The 21,759-nt window shown below is 35.5% G+C and overlaps 1 protein-coding gene across 1 annotated transcript in view; it reads left to right on the top strand.

Annotated features, from left to right (window-relative positions):
- The window catches only part of SPEF2 (sperm flagellar 2), a 77,927-nt gene that overhangs the window by 24,931 nt on the left and 31,237 nt on the right, over positions 1 to 21,759 (top strand). The window contains exons 9-21 of the mRNA XM_058424087.1: positions 180 to 348; positions 4,814 to 5,027; positions 5,481 to 5,611; positions 5,826 to 5,892; positions 6,398 to 6,471; positions 7,280 to 7,383; positions 7,867 to 8,114; positions 9,627 to 9,732; positions 10,485 to 10,642; positions 12,172 to 12,365; positions 15,940 to 16,067; positions 16,165 to 16,303; positions 19,450 to 19,587. Coding sequence (XP_058280070.1) covers positions 180 to 348; positions 4,814 to 5,027; positions 5,481 to 5,611; positions 5,826 to 5,892; positions 6,398 to 6,471; positions 7,280 to 7,383; positions 7,867 to 8,114; positions 9,627 to 9,732; positions 10,485 to 10,642; positions 12,172 to 12,365; positions 15,940 to 16,067; positions 16,165 to 16,303; positions 19,450 to 19,587 — 1,870 coding nt within the window. The remainder of the gene's footprint in view (positions 1 to 179; positions 349 to 4,813; positions 5,028 to 5,480; positions 5,612 to 5,825; positions 5,893 to 6,397; positions 6,472 to 7,279; positions 7,384 to 7,866; positions 8,115 to 9,626; positions 9,733 to 10,484; positions 10,643 to 12,171; positions 12,366 to 15,939; positions 16,068 to 16,164; positions 16,304 to 19,449; positions 19,588 to 21,759) is intronic.

Genomic DNA, 21,759 nt, shown 5'->3' with positions numbered 1-21,759 from the left:
ATAAACTATAACTAGTTTAGCATATACTTGTTTCATGATTGGGATTCTTGTAGATTTGGCTACACTATTATAAAATATCCAACCGTCTTAATTTTTGGCTTAATTTTTTTTTTTTTTTTTTTTTTTTTTTTTTTTTTTTTTTTTTTTTTTTCCCATTTCCTTTTTTCTTTTTTCTGCAGCCGTGTTCCACTAAAACTCATGATGGATTGGAAGGAACTTTTTTTAAATGGAAAACCAATATATGAACAAGCCTCAATTCAACCTTTGCCCGATGAACCTAGCCCAGAACAAATTGTAGAGCTGAATAAAATGAGTTTGTTAGATGAAAAAGATTATGGTGAATACAAGGTACACCAAACTGATAAGGCATAATGGAAGATAATACACCTTGCTTCTTCATAATTATAAACTTTATGTTGTGACCTTGAAATTTTTTGTTACTCGTTTCTAGTGTCAAATTTAGACAAGCATTTTCTTTTCATTCCTTGATATTTTATATGAAAACTGTATTTGATGTCAGTAGCCTTCTTATATATAACCTTGATTATATTTCTTGAGTTGTAGGACCAGCATGTTAATTGCAATGCAATGAGTTTTCAGCTAACCGGAATTTGAAGGTATAATTAATATTACCAGACTGGGAAATGCAACAGAAAGTAACCAGTAAAAGCAGTAAAATGAAATACTGGACATGTTGCAAAAGCTGAACTCTTAATTTCAGCAATCTTGAGTGAAAGCTCTCTAACAAGATTTATTTGTTTGAATGAAGTATTTGTTTTAATATAGAAACTTTTTTTTTGAATTATTAAAAATGGCTGACATTTTTCTTAATCCTCTGTTAGAATACAAGTAAATATTTTTCAGGCTATTATACTACCTTCATCAACTTTTCAATATGTCGATGTTATTTCAAAATTGAAAGATTAAGGATTGATGTTCCCCTGTTAAAATGTATTGCACAATTTTTTTTTTTTTTTAAAATTATATTCATGATTATATTCATTAAATTCCACTACATATTTAGACTTTTCAAACCTGGTGAGTAGAAAGTGACAAAATCTTGGATAATACCCAGTCTTTTTCTTGTTGGGGATTTATAAATACAATATTTATTTGCTTTTTATCCACATCCTGAGGCACTTTTCTTTTGCAGTGATAGATGTTCATTATGAATTTCTGTGATAAATGCCTGAAAGCTCAATTTACTACAGCTTCATTTTTAACTTATGCTTTTCTGATTTATCTCTTTGTAAGATCCTGATTCACAGCGTACCAACTCATGTATGAATTTTATGATTATTTTCTTAGGTGAAAACAGGGCTACACATAAAGTCAACAAGGAAGACATAAAAGACAGGCAGGAAACAGAGGAGTGCACCAATGAAAAATTAAGTTTTTCAGTCATATTTTCATTTACATTATGCAGTCTCAGTAGTCTTCTCTAACTCTAACTTCACTGAATATCACAAAAATTTATTGACACATTTAAAGCCTCTTTTTTCCTGCCAGGCTATTTCAAATTATTTCATAATTAATTTATTCACAGATGTTGTTAGTTTTATGCCTTTCTGAATTATTATTCATCAAAAATTGGTATCCTATGACATGTGAAATCATTGGCGCAAATTCATGCTTATGTTTCTAAAAACCTAAGTGAACAGCTAATTCTTTCAAAGTCTTGCTTCTAGAAAAAAAATTATTGGCAAGTTATTCTGAAAACATTTATGCTGATTTTCCTAATGTTTGTGAAAAAAGCCCAGGAAAGGCAGTTTGGCATCTCTCAAGAATACCTGGCTTACCTTAGGCATACTAGCTAAAAGTGTCAAATATATTTGATAAAGTACAAGAAAATGCAGTACCATCAGTCCATTGCACATTACATATTACATTTTATTTTGAGAATATTTTTTGAAACTACCATGTTATAAGTTGTGGCTAATCATTTAATAAATTATTAAAATAACCAAAAGCCAAGCATAGCATTAGGTACTGTTCAAATAATTTCTCGTTTCATTAAAAAGTATTGACCAGGAGTTACATAACTTCCACCTGGATGCCTGAAAACTTATTTTTGACAGATAAATTATTTTACCTCATGTCAAGTACGGTCTAGCAATCTTCTGGTTAAAAGGGCAAGATAACTGAGGAATGGGGGAACCCTTTTCCACTTGGAATTAATTTTTCCTAGAGGTCTAATAGAATTTAAAGCAATAGATCCATCTCTACCTATGTTTAAAGAAAAGTCATTCAGATAATGCAAGTATTTGGGATTTTTAAGGATGTCATTTCAATTACAAATGAAAAAGTATGTTTTCTGAGGGATAATAGAAAGGGGATATTGTGCAGCTCAAAAATATTTACTTTATTTGTTTTTACCAACTAAAAAGAAGAGACTTCTAATTTTAATTAAAATTTTTTTAGACTGATAATTAAATTGTGTTTTTCTATCTAGTAGGCATGTGTTCAAAGTCAACATTGATCACATTCTACTAGTAGAATGTATGCTATGGCAATACATGATTCAGATAGTAAATTCAGGAAAAGGTTGCATATTCTACCCAGAGCATGAGTTCAAAACCTTATCTTTGAGTAGAATTTTAGCATTTTTCACTTTTGTTGATGACGACAATATATTTAATTTATAGAATGACACATTTGTTTGGATTAAAGATTTGTGAAGGTCATTTGCTTAAAGCAGGGCTAACTTCTGAGTCAGGTAAGGTTTCTTGGCATAATTTGGTCAACTTTCAAGTATTCCAAGGGTAGGGATTCCACAGACTCTCTGTGCAATGTTTTCCCATGCTTTACTAGTCTCATTGTGAACCATTTTTTCTTCCTTTTTTCCTGCTTGGAATGTTCCTTGCTGAAACATTTGACTTTGCCTTTAATGCTTTGTTGTGTACCCAAAATGAAGTGATAAACTAGAATCTAATTGGAAATACTATTAGTCTACACATTTTCCAAACAGCTGTTTAATTAATCTTCCAACCAAATATTCATACAGGATTAGTGTTATTCTGTGTACTAAAATGTCTTTTAGCCTCTCACAGCATAAACTTCCGGACATCAGCACTTTCCTAGTGCTATAAGATGCAAAACTGGTAAAGTACAGTTCTGTATTTCATTCTTTGGAACTACACTCTTTCATTCTTCCAGTGTGGTTGTCAGTAAAATGATCTTTACTAGTAAAACCTAGTCAATCGTACAACTGATAATTTTCAGTTCATCTCAGGGTAGATGAACTGGAAGTTTCTACTTGGTATTTCCTTCCTTAATGCTTGAATTGGTTTGGGTTGTTGACTTTGGTTTTATTTTTTTTTTTCTCTCTCTATTGAATGTGTTAAGCAAATACATATATTTGAAATCTTTGTTCATGAAATTTTCAGAGATTTAAAAGTGATACTGGGCAATAATGTTGCTCAATTTTAGAATGCAGAACATTAGGGTAGTGGATTTCTACTACAAAAATCTGCTACCAATTAATTCTATAGTATTGTTGAAAATATTTTTCATGTTTATGGAATTTAAAAAGTGATTATAGGAATCTGTATTTAATTTGCACAGCAAAGTTCTAGTAGCAAGGGGCTGCAGGGTTGGCTTCTCTGAGAATCTGCTGAAAGCCTCCCCCATGTCCAACTGAGTCAATGCGAGCGCTGACTCTAAGATGGACCTAACAGTGCCCCCAGGCTGAGCCAACCACGGACAGCAGTGGCACCTCAGTGATAACATATTTAAGAAGAAAAAAAGAGGTTTTGTACAGATGTCAGAGATGAGAGAAGTGAGAAGGTGTGAGAGGAACAACTCTGCAGATGCTGAGGTCAGTGGTGAATGAAGAGGAGGTGCTCCATGCACTGCTGTGCTCCATGTTGTTGCTGAGATTCTCCTGCAAGTCATGGAAGCTCATGGTGACACAGAGATCCATCTGCAGCCCCTGGAGGAACCCACACTAGTGCAGGTGGAGATGCCCAAAGGAGGCTGTGACTCCATGGGAAGCCAGTGCTGGAGCAGGCTCCTGGCAGAACCTGTAGCCCATGGAGAGGAGAGCCCATACTGGAGCAGGTTTACTGGCAGAACTTGTGACCCCATGGGGGATCCATGTTGGAGCAGCCTGTTCATGGAGGACTGTACCCATGGAAGGGATCCAGGTAGTTTGTGAACTGTAGCTCATAGAAGGACTCAGGCTGGATATATTGGTAGAGGACCGGCTCCTGTGGGAAGGACTGCATGCTGGAGCAGCTGAAGGTTTCACTGTCTGAGGAGGAAACAGCAGCAGAAGCAACATGATGAACTGGCCATAAACCCCCATTCCCTGTTCTCCTGCTCTGCTGAGCAGGAGGAGCCTGGGAAGGAGGGATGTATGAGGGGATGGTGTTTGTAGGATTTGTTTTAGTTCTCACTATCCTGCTCTGATTTTGATTTATAGTAAATTCAACCCATTTCCCCAAGTCATGTCTATTTTGCCCATAATGGTAACTGGTGAGTGATCTCTTCCTGTCCTTAACTCATGAACCTTTTGTTATATTTTTTCTATAAATTCCATCCATTAGCATACAATCACAGAATCTATGAAAATGTATTGTAATTATCTTACAATATAAGTACTTGTCTCTCAACTAGTTATTAGTGAATATCAATAAATGTTTAATGATTATGATATAATTATAGGTTTTAATGAGGTTCTATTCTAAAAACTATGCTATATAATACTATTCAAATTTCATTATTTTATGTATTATGTATGTGAATAAGTACATATATTTAGAAAGATGAAAGACAAGAAATACTGAGATTTGCTAATTTGTCATTTATACAGAGTATGACAGGGGAATGGAGTCCAGCTGAAGAGAACAGTGAAAACAAACCTCTTAATAATAACATATTGGGTCATGTACTTCGTAGACTGATGGAGATGTTCTATCCTTCAAAACCCAGATCTTCACCTGAATTTCCTTCATTTCCTGTCAAGGCATGTGTTTTGGGAAAAATGTTTAGTGGAAAAACTACGTGTGCAAAGTTTATTGAAAAAGGTAGAGCTTGTTTGTTTGCCTAAAATTCATTAAAACTCTTACATTAAAAATTGTTTTGGCAAATCCTTTCATTAATAATTCTAGAACATCAGATGTGTATGTATTTTGCCAGGGTTTGTTGCATGTCATTCCATTGTTATATTCCAAAATAAACTTAGAAACACAACACTAGAACTTGAAAGTAATATTAACATTTTATTATAATGTTAATACTTCTTCATTGAAAATTTGAAAATGCTTTTGGCAAACTCATTTGGAGATGCTTGTTTTAGAAGAGACTAGCAAGATAGCTATGTGATTGTCGATAGCTATGTGAGGTAGTTACAGAGAAGAAAGAGTGAAAACAACTTACATTAGAAGCCCAAATTAAATAATTAACTTAAATGCTTGTAATAGTTTCTCTGTATGTATACTCAACTCAAATTGTAGCTATCTAATATTTTTGTGTATTAGTTTGCAATATCCAGGTACTATCTGTTGGTACTCTGGTTCAGAAGGCCATTGAAGCTTTTCTTAAAAATGAAATGAAAAGTGAACACAGCATGATTTCACACGAATCAGAGAGTTCTGGAGAACAAAATGAGGTAAGTATATTCCCTAGTTTTGGTCTTGGCTCTAACAGATTGATGGGAATGAAGTGTGTAAAGAAAAATCATGTTTCAATTTTTTTACTCTATTTCAAACTTGTTCTAAGTTTTGACAGGTAAGACTGGAAGAGTCATCTTGAATTTACAGGCATATTTTTTCTGTAGCATGTAATTTTCGTTCTAATCCATTTCCTGTCATATTTGACACAAGGCCCAGGAGAACTTACCGAATTTGCCACCAAATCTTCTAGAGGAGCTCCAAAAAGAAACCACCACAGGTAAATATTTCTTGCTGCAGATTTTCCTGTAGGTGTCCGTCCCTTTGGATATCTCAGTCTTTTGCATGTCCCAGCGGGCCCATGTGTTCCCCAGCCTTCCTTTTGTGGAGATACTTGTAGAAGCCCTTCTTGTTGCTCTTCTGCTTAGACATAAGACAAAGCCTTTTACCCATGAGGACAGCCAAGTACTGATAGAAATTTCCTGGAGAGGTCGTGTACTCTCCATCTTGGTTTTCCAGATTACATGGGGTAAACAACTGAGAAACCTGGTCTGACCTTGTAACTGATGCCACTTTGAGCAGAAGGTTGTACCAGAGCTAGGTGACATCCAGAAGTTGTTTCCAGCCTGAATTACTCAATGCTCTTATGATTCTAAGAATTTTATGTACCTTCTGTATTGATTTGTTCAAAGGACAATAACAAGCCATGTACTTTTATTCTTTATCTATAATAATGAATCTTATAGTAATGGCATCATCAAACTTTATCTTAAAACCTATTTTAGACAATTTTCCTGTTGAAAAGGATCCATTCCAGGAAGAATTTGAATTGGAAAACAGTCAGGAGGGCCTGTCCAAGGTTAGTAGTCCAATTTTAGTTTCTACTTTATAAAAACATATTAGTTAAAATGGTTAAATTAATTAAATGGTGGCACCTTTTCATCATTCTGAATTCCTGACATCAATGCAAGAATTTTCTGCATTTTCTGAAATGTGAAAAGAGCTTACTGTGAAAATCTGCTCCTCTGTGTGTTGTTTAGGGTTGTACATCTTGTTAAAATTCTATATTTTCTTGTTAAATCTCACGTTTGCATAAGATGTGGTATTTTCTATAACATTTCTGAGTAAGGAAAAATGTCTTTCTGCTTGCTGCTGCCAAGCAAATAATTCATTCCACGACAAGTTTTCTTTTCTTTATATTAAAAATGCTTAATTCTACAGTAATTTCTTTGGCTTACTGCTCATTGAAAATTACTTCCAAAGCTAAGATCTAAAAGATTCCCTGAAAAACTAATGAATTTATGTGCTGCTGTATGAAATCATCAGTAGTAGTGGAAATCAGAATAAGATGAGAACCAGACCACTTATTTTTTAATTTCCTGACCTTTATATCCTTGGTTTCTCTAGCTTGTTTTTTTCAGCATTTTTATGAGTGTAATCATGGAAATCAGCTGGAGATTTCAATTAAACTAGGCATTTTTACAATTAAAACTATTCTCCTTAATAGCCCCTCCCCCTCAACTATTGAATATTGATAAAAAACAGCCACTACCCCTAATATAAATAAATAAATAGTATGTGATAAGAAAGTGGAGTCATACTCTTTTCAATGGCTCTTCTCAATGACTGTTATGGACATTCTGAGCATATGTTGCACTCTTCCACAGTTGTCTGTACGTGCCCAGCTTGGTGCTGCATCACAGAAATGGCTGAAGAATGGAAAAAGTGTTCCCGATGAATTACTAATTGACATCCTATTGGAAGCCATTACGTATGAAATTGTATAGATACTTGGTTTTATCTACTCTTATTTGACAGAAAATTATGTCAACTACCCTGAAGTGCAGTTAGCACTTAAGTTCCTACATGAATATCTTTTAAGTTGTATTACTCCCATTAATATACTGTAAGTTATAAAATAGATTTTCTCATTTATTACTTTAGCAAAAAAGTTATTTGAGAAAACTGAAATTAAAACTGTGCCATCTCTAGAGAGTGTTTTTGAAAACTTTATTTATGAAGACAACAAAAATAGTTTTGTTTCTGATTTTTTTCACTTTAATTAGACTTGATGTTACTTTTTTTCTGATTTAAAATCCATTACTTTACATTTTAATAACATCATTTTCTGTGTTCATCAGGAGATTTAATATACTGAAGTAAGAATGAATGGTGGCTAGAGCAAGCTGTTCTTTCAGTTTTATTATTGTGCTGTCATTTCACTGTGTAATTCTGGTTCTTCGTTTCCTTTTAGCCAAATACCACCAGAGAAGGGGTGGATTGTGGAAGGGTTTCCAATGACAATTAATCAGGCAAAGCTATTTGAAAAATCCTATACAGGGATTGATGTAGAAGCAAAAGATCCAATTTCTGAAAAGCTGTCCCTTGCTATAGATCCCAGAGCCCCTAACGAGCCTCCTCCTACCTCACCTGCATTTGATGTTTCTATTTTATTGGATATTTCAGACAGTCTGGTACTGAAACGTGCAGCTAACGTGAAGTGTAAGTTTCCAACTACTATTATCAAAGTAAAATGACAAGCAGATATCTGTAAGTTGTAGTTATTAATGCAAAATAGCATTACTGGACAATTCCTGTATATCTCACAGTATCACTTTCACTAATTGTGCCCTGAATACTTCCAGTTTATTTCAGATACTTCAGTTTGTTTCAGTCAAGGCAGATCAGAAGTGTGCAAGTGCATATGTATATGCTTTTTTGTATTTCTATTCTCTTTGTCTTAGACCTCTCACTGTAGCTGAGATAGCACAGTGGGAGGAGTTAGATATCACATAAAACAGCAGCTGGATAAAAGACAAGTTATAACAGATGCAGAATATGCTGCATTACAAATGTGTGTCTGTAAATAGTATTTTTCTTCGAGACACACTTAAAAAGAGAAAAAGGAAATTATAAACAGAGGGTTGTGCCAATATTCATTCCCTGAGAGTGCCAGAATAAATTTCCTATTGATTACTGCCTTTGTCTTGTCTTCAGTTATTCAGTGAATGATCAGAAATCAAAGTCAATTCTGGCCAATGAAAGCAAAGGCATCAAAGGCTTTTTGAGACCTGTTTCACTTCCAGACCACACATTTTAAGACCTTGGAGAAACAGAAGGTTTTTGTTTTGTTTTGTTTTGTTTTGTTTTTAATGAGTATGTTATGTATTATCCAAATTACGAGGAGATTCTTCTTTGTTGTTTTCATCACAGTGCATAGATGGTAAATAGCTTGAGTTGAAGCACTATTTACATTTAACTTTTATGTATAGGTAGGAGTGAGGATGGAACAAAATCTGAGCTCTAAAGCTTTTGCTAAAAATCTGGTGAGGATAAATGTATAGACACTTGAATCTTGCTAATTTTAAGACCTTGGGTGCCAAAACACTTGGAACATGTGGATATATTTAATATAATCTCAGAAGTACAAATAGAATTTATTTCATAAGATGTAAAGGTGTCAAACAAATGAAATTATAGAGTTGAACAATTAAAAAATCAGGATTCTTTTAAAATGGCATAATTCAAACAAATTAAAGGCTTTTTAAAATTCAAAAATACTCTGAGAGGATACCTTGTCTTTTCATTAAATGAAATGTCTACTCATTGTGAAAAGTAGATACTTCAGATAAAATTGGGAAAATACCTTCTAACTGATAGAGTATATTAAGCCTGAAGTAGTTGCCCACAGGAAGGCTCATCTCTTCACCTGGAGATTTTTATGGCTGAAAAGCATCCATTAGGAAATGTAAGTGCTATAATTGGCTATGCACTTATACAGAGGAAGAGGCAGGACAGTGTTTTAGGTCCATTACAGCTTAATTTTATATTTCTGTGATGTTCTCTGACTTTTACTTTCTTTTAGGAAGTCTGGTACCCAACTTTGAAGTGAAGAAGTGTAAGATCAAGGAACACTGAATTTGTTCTTACCATGATTATCTTAGTTTGTGTGAATAACTGTCTGAATAATTGCCTTTTTTCAATATATGCTTATATATGACATTTTCCACACAGTAGATAAAAGAAAGACATCTCAAGCTGAACAGAGCAGCAATCAAAATTCAGAAGCTGAAATCCTGGAAGAGAAGATTGACTTGGCCAGGGAGCAGGTGCTACATAGGTAAGTCACATGGAGTACAAAAAAATTACTTTAGCCCAGTGTTAAGGCCTGTAACTGATCTGAATCTCATATATGATCCAGGACAACACTGACATGCTTAATGTTAAGAATTTACTTAGACCTTTCAATAAAGGGCCTAAAGGGTATTTTCATTTTCTGGACAATATAAATCTTCCTGGAAAATAAGAATTCTTGTATTCAAGGGTATTATTCCAAGGAGAATTTAGTTTTCAAGTATATGTTGCATTAACTATTTTTATATATTTCATATGTATATGTGTATCTATGTGTGCACTTACATTTGAGGTCTGTCACACATGCCTGTCCTTGAGTGTAATACATTTGATTCGAGTTAATGATTTTGTAAAATGTTATTTTCCACTTCTACATTTAATAAAACCACTTAGTTTTCTAATTTTAATGGAATCTCTAGATGTTTTACACAAAGGAAAATTATTTCTTGTGAATATTTAATATTTTTAACTGTTTCAGACTATTATATTATGTATTACTATTGGTTTAACTGTGTTATTAGAAAGTAAATATAGCTTGTGACATGAAAGAATTACATTATTAGTTATCAATAGTATTTTGAAAATTTTCTTATATTTAAAATGAAGGGGTTGATGTGGATGGAGTTGTTTCACTGTTAAATTAGATTATCTGCCTTTTCGTTTATTTATCAATTTTAGAAAATATTTGATTTTCCATTAGTTAGGTTTTCATTTCGTACATTGATGTGATTTTTGTAGAATTTCAGGCTTCCTAAAGACATGGCCAAAATTAGAGAAATGGTTTTCAGTCCATCAAAACACTCTAGTGAAAGTAAATGCAGAAACAGAAGAAAATCTTGTGTGTGAAACAGTGAAGGAAATTATAATAGAAGAAATTGTGAAAAATCAGAATAGAAGTAAGTTGAAATTTTCTTGCTTTCTAGAATTCAGTAACAAAAGACTTTGCTTTTTATAATTAACACTAATAATTACTATATAAATGATATACATTTTTGCTGTCCCTGAAAAAGTCTGAGGATATGCCAGTTAGTGATAATTACACCAGAACACTCAACTTTTCTGTTGTGCTTTCATCTTTTTGGAGTACATGGACGAATTTCACATAAAAATTAAAGAATTAAATTCAGTCCCTTCTTCCTTGTTTGAAAATTAGAGCCAGCATTTTCTTTTCATCTATGGGATTGCATAATTGCATAAGAAAGTCTAACTTGCCATTATGAACATTGATCAGTAGCAGCATAAAAATATGGATAAGTAGAAGTGGTTTTGACATCTATTTTTATTACATCTTTATTTCACTTTTCCTCCTTTTTACACAGAAAAAAAATATTTACAATTGAATAAATAAATAAATAAATAAATAAATAAATAAATAAATAAATAAAGCATCCCGGGGGACAAATGCATCAAGCAAACCAGCAATGGTGATCTCTAAATGACTTTTTATTTTTTTTCATAACTATTATGAGAAAATCTTCATGTGTTTTCTACCACCAAAAGAATAAAAAACAAAAAACAAAAAGCAAAACAAACAAACAAACAAACAAACAAGAAACCCAACAACAACAACAACAACAACAACAAAAAACTTGAAGGCACTTGTAACAATAAAAGTTGATCCCACTATTCCCGTGCAAAGTTTCTAGTTCATAGGGGTTTTTTATATGCTTGGTATATAATTAATGGCCCTGCTAGAGTCAATACAAAATTTCTATTGTTGAAAATGGAGTGAAGATTTTCTAGTTAGAATTGTTGTACAGAAGTATTTGAGAGATATTTGCTCCCTAAGGAGAAATATACCTGGGGTCAATTAATAAAGTTTAACTTCATATTTATGTTGATACCTTCCAAGCTGCCCTTCACTATTAGGTTCATATAAGCAGAATAGAGAATCAGGTTGGTCAAGCATGTTTTCCCTTTAGTGAATCCATGCTGACTACTGATCAGCTTCTTGTTTTCATGTGGATAAAGATGGTCTCCAGAATGATGTGCTTCATCACCTTTCCAGGGATTGAAGTGAAACTGACTGACTGGTAGTTCCCTGTGTCTTTTTTCTTGCCACTTTGGAAGACCAGGGTGACATTTTCTTTCTACCAGTACTCAGGAATCTCTTCTTATCTCCATGAGCTTTCAAGAGGAAAGAGGATCATGAACTCCCTGACTATTATGTCAGCTCCCTCAGCACTTGGGGATGCATCCTGTCAGGGCCCTTGGATTTATGGATGTCAAGTTTATTTAGGTGTTAACTCATCCAATCTTCCTTGAGCATTGCAGATTTCATGAGGGTATTTTTGATGAACACCTAAGTAATGAAACAGTGAATCTGTTCCATTATTTTGAACCAGTAAGAGTAGCAGAGATGTCTGATTCTGGTTCTTGATACTTAACATACATTTGGAAGTACTAATTATACATTCATATCAAGGGTCTGCTGAAGAAATAGCACTAGAAGAAGAAAAGGTTTTACCAGTTACAGATGAAGAAGAAGTTTTACCCATCACACATGAAGAAGAAAAGGTTTTACCAGTTATAGATCAGCCTCCTCCCTCTCCTGAGACGCCACCACCAATTGAACCAGGATCAGATGAATGGATTTACGTAGATGAACCACTTCCCCAGGTACACTAATTCCTGACTGAAAATCTTAAATATCAACCTATATATTTTTCTTAGTGTTTTATGTATGTCCTACCTAAACCTTTTGCATCACTGCATGTTTTTTCAATATTTTTCAATACAAGGTATGCTATTACTTTGTCATAAATATACAAAGAAGAGTTGCTACTAAAATAATTACATAAAATAAGGAAACATACTTTCAAATTTAATTTTTTTTAAATTCTTTGCAATTATGTTGAAGAACACAGCTGCCAACATAATTCTTTTTACTATTACGAAATACTAACACAAACTTACTAGATCACTTTTCTTTCTCTGACAAGGGTAAGTTGTGGATCTTATGCAAAGAGTAAGAGTGGGGAAAGTGTGCAGTAAGCCTTTCTCTTAATATATTTTTTCCTAGTATTTTCTCCCCAAGGACATCTTCTCAGATTCTGGTGATCCGAAATTTAGGGGTATTCTGAAATGGCTGTATATCTGCATCTTGTGTTTAGTAGCTCTCAATGGACTTTTCTTCTATGATCATGTTTTTTAGTTGGTATAGTAGGTTTCTTCAAACAATTTACTTTTTTGTTCTCTGTGACATAGCTTGATGTTAATTGTGAAAAAATATTTCTGCTTCTATACTTTAAACCATGATCTTTGCTCGGATCATTTGGTGACCACCTGTGGTTTGTCTCTCTCATGGAGCTGCCCGGCTCTGTTCTCACCCTGGCTAGCTCGAGAGACAAGCCGCAGTTTGGAGGAGTTTTTTCAGGGTCCTAAAACCCCAGAGGCAACCTAAAACCTTTCCCGTAGCATCAGAGAGCGAGACCCTGTTGACGGCAAAGGAAGGAGGTCTTGCACTCGATCTGAGGGTGAAACCAAAGCTTTATTCAGTCTTTCTTCTGTGTTCCTGCCCCAGACCTAGCCTGGGTCACGAGGCCCATCCTACTGCCCGAACTAAGAGGCCGGACCACGTGTGGCTTTGGCTTATATCCAGGGAAGGGGCTAAAGGCGGGGACAATCCAATACCCAATCAGGGATAAGGTGGGAGTAGAGCAGGGTTGGATTACATTCAAGGAAAAGGACTGGGCAGAATATATGAGATGGGCTGGGGTAAGGGCAGGGACAAACTTCGGGATATTACATTTTCCAGGAGAATGTGGGGTACAGAACAAACCACTATAAAACCCAACATAAAAATGAAATACATTATGAAACCAAATAACACACAGCAACAGTGACCCTAATTCATGGTGACCTGTTGTAACGGTTTTAATTTAATAAAACCAGCCAGAAACACTAATTAATGTAGGGGGTTTAGTGTTAATATTTTTGTGGGAGGGAGAGATTAGGAGAAAAATAAACAAAGCAGGCTTAAGCTTAAAAATGAACAAACATAGTTTTATTAACATATATTAAGAGACTGAGAAAAGAAAAAAAAAATTGAGAAACAAGAAAGTTTAAACTAAAACAGAATGATACCTTAAAACACGCTTCTTTCCTCTTACAAACTATTAACTTTCTTATTGAACAACATAGAAAGACACAACTTAATATTTTCAGTCAGTTTCACTACTTAGACATAACTACTCATTACTCTAGAAGAAGAGTCCTTCCAAGATGTTTTTATGAAGATGTTTGCTACAAGACAAAATAGTCCAATGCTCTCTCTGTGTTACACATCTGCTGCTGCCCGGAGTTTTCGCAGACTGTGATGTTCTATCCGCAGAGCTTCTCAGTATATCTGGGGTATTATTTATGAATACTTCTTCTGATCTAAAATTATCTTTGTCTCAAAAGGCTGAGACCTCCTTTTTGACCCAGGAGCAGGGGTTTCAAAGTTCCCAAATAAATCTCTATTACATCACTCCTTAATTTTGATTAGAATAGCATTCTACCCAAATAATGCTAAGATGCTGCAAAGAACAGTTCATTTCTTCATAATTTACCTTAGACAACTCTGGTTAAACCGGTCCACTTCTTCAATCCTATTCCAATATTATTAGTTCTTTCACTTCTCATCTAACTGGCTTCATGCAGTGTCTGTTCCATGTACCTTCTGGGTTTTTTTTCTTTCTTCTTTCTCTCGAAGAAGAATTGTGCTTTAAAAGTTCTGTGTTGCTAAGAAAGGGTTAAAATCCACCTGGGCTTACACAAGCCACGTGCACGCGCTGGGCTGCAGGGCTGAAAAAGAAAAAAAATGCAAGGCCGTGCTGGTAGAAGAAACCCGCAAATGTCCTTTTTTCCACCCCTCAGTCTCATCCAGGGCGGTCCCGCTCAGAGCTATCACTAAGCTGCAAAAAAGGCTTCACCCAGGCTGCTTTCGTGCGAGCAGCAGCTCTCAGAGGGCTCGGCCGGGCCCGGCCCGGACGCCCAGAGGCAGAAGGGCCCGACCTGGGCCTCTCCCCCTCCCCACCCCCGCGGCATTCGGACAGCAGTTCTCAGAAGCCCGGCCGGGCCCGGCCCAGCCGGCAATGGGGGGGCTAACTTGGGCTCCCCCCGCTCTCCATGCAGGCAGCAGCTTCTGAAAGCCCGGCCGGGCCCGGCCCAGCCGCCCAGAGGGGCAGCAGAGCCCGACACGGCCCGGCCCAACCACACACCTGATGGCCGATCACCGCAGCGAGAGTGAGCGGTCAGCAGCAGATCAGTTTTAAATGTTCCTTCCAAAATCGCACTGACGGTTCTCATTGGTCAATTAGCTGCCAATATCCCAGCCTGCTTTTTGATAGGTCCTTGTCCTCCCCCCCCCTCAGCCCACGCTACGGTCAGGGCAGGGAAAAACATTTTGCGTTTCTCTATATCTAGAAAACAAAATTGTGCCAACCCATGATACCCTTGTTCACATATTGAGAGATGAAATGAATAATAATTCTATAATCAAACACTGAGGGCATTTAAGATGGGACAAAAATCTCTTAAATGTTTATTTTTCTTAATGTTGCTTTTGTTCTCCAATCCAGTTATAATATAGTTCTTCTCAAGTTTTTTTAGATGAGAGGCTGGGACTGCATGCAGTTTTTGAGATGTGGATTTTTCAAGGGTGGACAATGATGATTTGAAATTTGTTCTGTAGTTGCTTTCCTAAGGTTTACATGTTTTTCCTGTTAACTGCAATCAGCTCACATATGCTGCGTTTCCTCTGACCATGGCCTTTATTTCATGGCAGTCAGTCAGTCAGTCAAACATCACTTTTGCAACACTAGGCAGTCTGGATTTTTATGAGCTCAAACAGTTATGAATGACCAAATTTTCTTACTTCAGTGCTCATTCAGTATCATCACTTATTTTATGAGCATATCCAGAACAACAGGTACTGGAATATTCTGCTGGAATTTCCTATTTCTTTGGAGACCTACCACTTTTTCCCAAAGAAATTCACAGGATAAAAGTATATTTTCACAGGATAAAAGTATATGTTCATATAGTGTCTATAATCAGCTGTAAACCAAAATAAATACATAGTAAAAAAATTAAAAAATCAATCATATGATTTAATTAAATAATATTTTTGTGTATTTTCTAATGCTATAGATAAATGAATTACCAATAAATAAATCAATTAATTTTGATGTTTTTAAAAAATTCACAGGAGATAATTGATTTTTTAGTACCTTACTGGGAAATGGTAGAAAATACATATATGAATACGATCAAAACTGTACTTAGATGTCTCAGGGATGAACAGTACACTATAATTCATTACGCAGCAGATATTAGGTAAGTAGAAATAGTATCTTATTACATTAATATTAGGGGTTTGTATTTTTCCTGTGGCATTCTGTAACCCAGAAGTTATTTCTACTGTAATTTACAGAAGAAATTTTAAGGATTATTTGAAACGTCCACATCATATGCAGGAGTTTGTATCTCAGTGGCAAACAGATTTTAATTCAATTGCTGATGACCTGCAAGATGATGATGAAACAAAAGCTGAACTACACCAAAGGGTTACTGTAAGTAAATGACAGAAATTACAATATACCCTAGATATTATTTCCTTGCATACAAGCTTGATATAACGTGAATGATATTATCACTCACTTCTTTTGTTCCTCTTTACAAGTCTTCTTAAACTGTGTCATTTTCCTCCTGTGCATAATGTGTCCTTTTAAATTATTCCTCTGTTGTTTGGCCATACTTTTCTTACATCTTGCTTTGGTTTTTAGGCTATACTGTGGTATTGTGGTGCACTGTAAAATAAATATTTCTCTGCTCTCTTATTTTTTACATTTTGTGGTTTTCAGAGATTTTACAAGTTGATTGTTTCTATCACCATCTAAAAAATCTTGACAGTATTTTATTTCTTCTCTAAGTTATATATGATATATGCTTTCTAAAACTGATTCTTACAAAGTGAATAGAAATTCTTTTGTTTTGATAGTTTTATTCAGGTAGATCTTCTCTAGGTCATGTCCTGAGAGTTCTGTTTCACAGAAGTCCATAACACTAAATGTCCTAAAAAGTTCATATCCAGATTTAGCATAAGCGAAAAGTAGACCTATCTTTGAATTAATCAGATTCCATTTCAGAAGAGACATGATTTTTTAGTTGAGTGGTATCAGGAATGCTCCTCAAAAAGGAGAAGAGGAGTATTGACAACATTTTTAGTTGAAGGGAACATTTGGGGAATATTGGATTAATTCGTCTGAGATGGAAAAAGCATTGGACCTCCTTTGCTGTAGAAATATCCCAAGATAATGTAGTAGAGGATTGAAAAATCATCATCTGTCTTTCTAATTTCTACTGAATGGCATTATAAAAAAGACTAGAATAATTCTGTACTATATTTTAGAAAGATAAAATTAAAATATTTGTCCTTTTGCTCATAACAGAAATCCATGTTTGACATTATCAAGTTCAAATGATGTGAAGAGGAGGTTATACTCCCACATGATGCAGTGAAACCCAGATACTGTGATAAGCCTAAGCACTTTGGAGTGAATATATAATTTTCAGAATTATTTTTTAAATAACACATTCACCTCTTGTGAATCCCAAACCTGTGGGTGATTGTGAAGAAGATCTTCCTCTATTCTTTTAAGGCCATGCTCATTGTATCTCCCTGAATGTATGAATTCTGTCAGCCATCCTTCCTTGCTGTTAGAAAAAGGAAATGAAAAGAGTGACAATCTGGAAAGATACTGGAAAGAGCTGTGCATCAGTTTGTACAAAACATTAGTGTGTTTTTTGTGTGGTATTGCATTTATGTGAAAGTTTTTTTGTGGCAAAGCATCTGCAGCAGTGACTTCTGTAAGTAGGCATGGCAGCTGTGGGACAGGAGTGAGAAAATGTGAGAAACAGCTCTGTGGTCACCAAGGACAGTGAAGAAAGAGGAAGAGGAGGTGCTCCAGGCAACAGAACGGAGTTTCCCCTGTGGCCTGTGGAGAAGGCCCTGGTGATGCAGGTTGTTCCACTGAAGCCCATGGAGTACCATAGGGAAGCAGATCTCCACCCTGCAGTCCATGCAGTCCACCCAGGATGTATCAGGTGGACATGCTGTGTAGGAGCAGCAGCCTGTGGAGAGCCCAGCCAGAGCAGGTTCCTGGCAGGAGCTGTGGCCCATGGAGTATGCACACTGGAGCAGTACAGCGCTAAAGGCCTGCACACACAGAAAGGACCCACACTGGAGTGGTTGTTGAAGAGCTAAAGCCTGTGGGAAGGACTTGCCTCAGAAAAATCCATGGAGAACTGCATTCCATGGGAGCACCCTCACTCTGGAGAAGGGAAAGAGTGTGAGGGAAAGGAGTGGCAGATAAAAATGTATCATGAACTCACCATAATTACCCATTCCCCATTTTTACTGTGCCATTTAGGAGGTAGAAAAGTCAGGAGTGAAGTTAAGCCTGGGAAGAGCAATGGGTGAGGGAAAGGTGTTTTTAATTTTGTTTTATTTCTCATTTTTCTGCTGTGTTGTTAATTGGTATTAAATTAATTGCCCCAAATCAAGTCTGTTTTGTGTATGATGGTGATAGGTGAGTGATTTCCTCACCATTATCTTGATGCATAAACTTTTCCAGCATATTTTCTTCCCCTTTCCTGTGAGGAGTGATACAGCAGTTTGGTGGGCAGCCAGCAGCCAGCCAAGGTCAAGGTCAACTCACCACTGCTAATAGATAACTCATATGTTTATGTATTTTTCATCCAGCAGCATATTCTTATGTGCACATTCTACAATGTAAGCAGCCATGAATATCTGATTGCCTGCACCTTGGCTACCTTGTAGCCATCATTGATGTGTTAGGTAGCCCAGGGACTTCCCCGTGGCTTTTGTCCAACGGAGGACAAGTGGATTTATCTGAAGTCTTCAGACAGGGGGAGAGAATCTCGCAGAATAGGTTGCAACCAAGACCTCATTAATATGGAATCACTTCACCAGGAGCCTAAGCTCCTCTCCTTTTCTTCTGTCCCAGAACAGGTTAGGTAGAGTAGAACTGCCTGGAGCCAGAGGCATCTTGTCTTGTCCTGCCTTGGCCCTGTATTTAACAGCACTCTTCTCCTCCCATGGCCTATTACACACAGTGGCCTGTCATGCTATTTTCATGCAGAGATGGCAATAGGGAAAAACAGGTTGCATAATGTTTTATGCTTAGTAGGTCCTTAGTGCTGTCAGTGAGCCACATAGTGCTATTTGACATAGTCACTAACTGAAGAGCCCTTAATTAAAAGAACATTAGAGAAAAGTGGTGTGGGAGCTACTCAACCTCGAAAAACACTTGAAATCTAAAATAATTTTCTCAGTATTTTTCATATTGCCCATCCCCTGAGAGCACTATTCTTAGCGTATTAATTAGCAAACCATTCAAGTGGAAAGTTGTTGGTGCAGTTGGGAGCTTAGCTATTCATAGTCTCATATTTGTCTAGCTTAGGTAGATCATCGCTGGCTGAGGAAAGCAAGGCAGCCTGCACACTGAACTCTTACCTTGGTGTTCTTCTCTCAGTCACACTTGTAAAGAAACTTTCTGTTAGCCTGCTGTAGACATGTTCTGACCAGATGTTGATATTTATAACAGTGGGAAGTTGCCCTATACACAGGGGAGAAACAAAAAAAAAGTTACATTTTCTTTCATAATTAATTACCGTATTTGATTTTGTGGTTTAGGATCTGAGAGATCTCCTCTGGGATATCTGTGACAGCAGAAGAGAAGAAGCAGAGCAAGAACGTATTAGTATCATGAATGAAGAGTGGTTACCAGATAGAAGGGGGATTGCAATGAACCATTTCTTTACACTTATGCAGGTATGGACTGCTCCAGTAAGCCTGAGAGGAATGGTTGGCTCCAAATATGTGAAAGATTAAAAATTAGTTAAACAAATGTTCATGTGTTCTCTTATTTTATAGACAAAGTTAAGAGATAAAAAGTAGGAGACAGTCCATGCATTTAACTTTGGAATGCAGGAAAGATTAAGAAAAATACCATTCTTGTTGTTCAACCCACAAAACTTTTAATCTATTATATACTGCTACTTTTTGCAATTTTATAACTCCAGTGAATCATCTTGAGTTTTGTGACAGTACTGTTACCTCTCTTTATCCTTCTGTGATCATATTGGCCTCTCCTTTAAATTTATGAATTGCGTCATTCACAGCTTGATGTCATAGTATTTCCCATGTCTCAAATCTATTTCAGTTGTAATTTCACAAATGTGGCTTGAAATTTTTATCTGTCGACCAACAAAAAGAAACCCCAAAAAATCAAGTTAGGTTTTGAGACTGAGATGTCATTTGCTGCAGTTGTTCAAATATGACCCAGCTTTCAGATACATAACTTTAAAATTTTCAAGAGTCCATTCAGTCCTGCAGTAGAGTAAAGTTTCCCTGTTAATGCTCTTCTAGGTGCATAAATTTAGTTTAGAACTGGATTGGAGTATTCTAGACCAGACTAGGCTAGACAGGCTTTTCTGCAAACAGAAGTGACCATTCTGTGAAAGTTTTGGCAAATTTAAAGAAGGGAATGAAAACAGTGTTTTAAACACATGCCTTGCAATACTAATTTAGCTGAAAAAGCCAGGTCTAAGCAGTTTAAGGTGGGCTTTCAGCCTTTTAATTCTCTGTGTTATTTTTATATAGCAGTTATAAAATGGTTATATAGTTGTGGTAATTCAAGAAAAGTTTGTGAAATAATCAGTGCTATAGTAGGGAAATTGTTAACTTTGTTTTCAAAGAGTCCACATAATACCCTAAATAAAGACTTTGAGGCACTGACTAAAGAGAGGTCAAAATATCAAATAACTGCTGACTATCTGAACCTCACTGGACTTGTAACTTGGGTATTTGTAGGCCTGAATATTTAAAAAATCCATCTTGAATTATATGCCTAAGGGAGATAAAATTATATTACAGAGCTTAAATATTTTATTATTCTGCCGTTATATTCAGTTATATCTTTGCAATCCTAGTTCTAATAGAATTTCATGGACATGTGTGATGGAGTTCAGAGAAGATTCACTATGAATCTAATTGATCTGTCCTGTGTGGATATGCACAGTAACTGTTTAAAATTACTAACATTTATTTATTTACCATACATAAACTTCTGTTTTCATAAAGGAAAATTTATTAGAAAACATTACTTCTTGCTTTACTTAGTACATATTCCCCCAAATAAATGAATTATTAATCCCCAAACGACGGGACTAAAAGTATAACTACAACTTTATGTAATGACTATTATTTTTAGAAGCAGCCAAAGATTAGCTTCTTTGGTATTGAGTTCTCCATTTGTGGCGTTTTCTGTTGGAAGTTACATGTATTCCCCAGGTGGCTCTGTAACTGTAAACATATAGATTTGTATAAATGCTGTTTATCAGATTTCATTCCTTCTTTCTATGTACACAGTCATACTAGAAAATATTTTCTCCTTAAATTATGGATAAGTGCTGGTTTACACCACAAATGTTTCATCCTTTGTTTTGTGAATGTGGTTTTGTGCATTTTCTCATGAATATTTAGTACTGTTTTGTCAGTTAGAAACTAACACCATACTGTATCAATAAATCAAAACATGACAGGTGTTAAATGTTTCTTGAATCTTATTTTATTTCTTGTAAGATGATTCACACAAAAAGATCTTCATGACATTTAAGTGTTCAAAGTCTGTTGACTACTTGAGTCCAGAAAAACGATATGACTTTTAAAATTTTCTCCATCACATAACCTTTTTTATTTTATGCTTTGAAGACTTCATTTTTTTGAACAAGAACATCCATGTAATTTGTCAGCACTACTTGCTACTAGGAAATATATATACACCAAAATATATAGAAATAAAATTTAATGCATTCAACATTATTTATAGTAAATAGCTTTTCCTATTTTAACAATTAAGGTTCTTATTACTGCCTAGAAATGACAGTGTGGATACGTTAGAGATGCAAGTAGAAGTATTCATTCAGTATACTATAAATTTTA

Source organism: Hirundo rustica, chromosome Z, assembly GCF_015227805.2.
Source record: "Hirundo rustica isolate bHirRus1 chromosome Z, bHirRus1.pri.v3, whole genome shotgun sequence".
In the NCBI taxonomy this organism is placed as follows: Eukaryota; Metazoa; Chordata; class Aves; order Passeriformes; family Hirundinidae; genus Hirundo; species Hirundo rustica.
The sequence above is the reverse complement of the archived record's forward strand: the minus strand, read 5'-3'. Positions and strand labels throughout refer to the sequence as shown.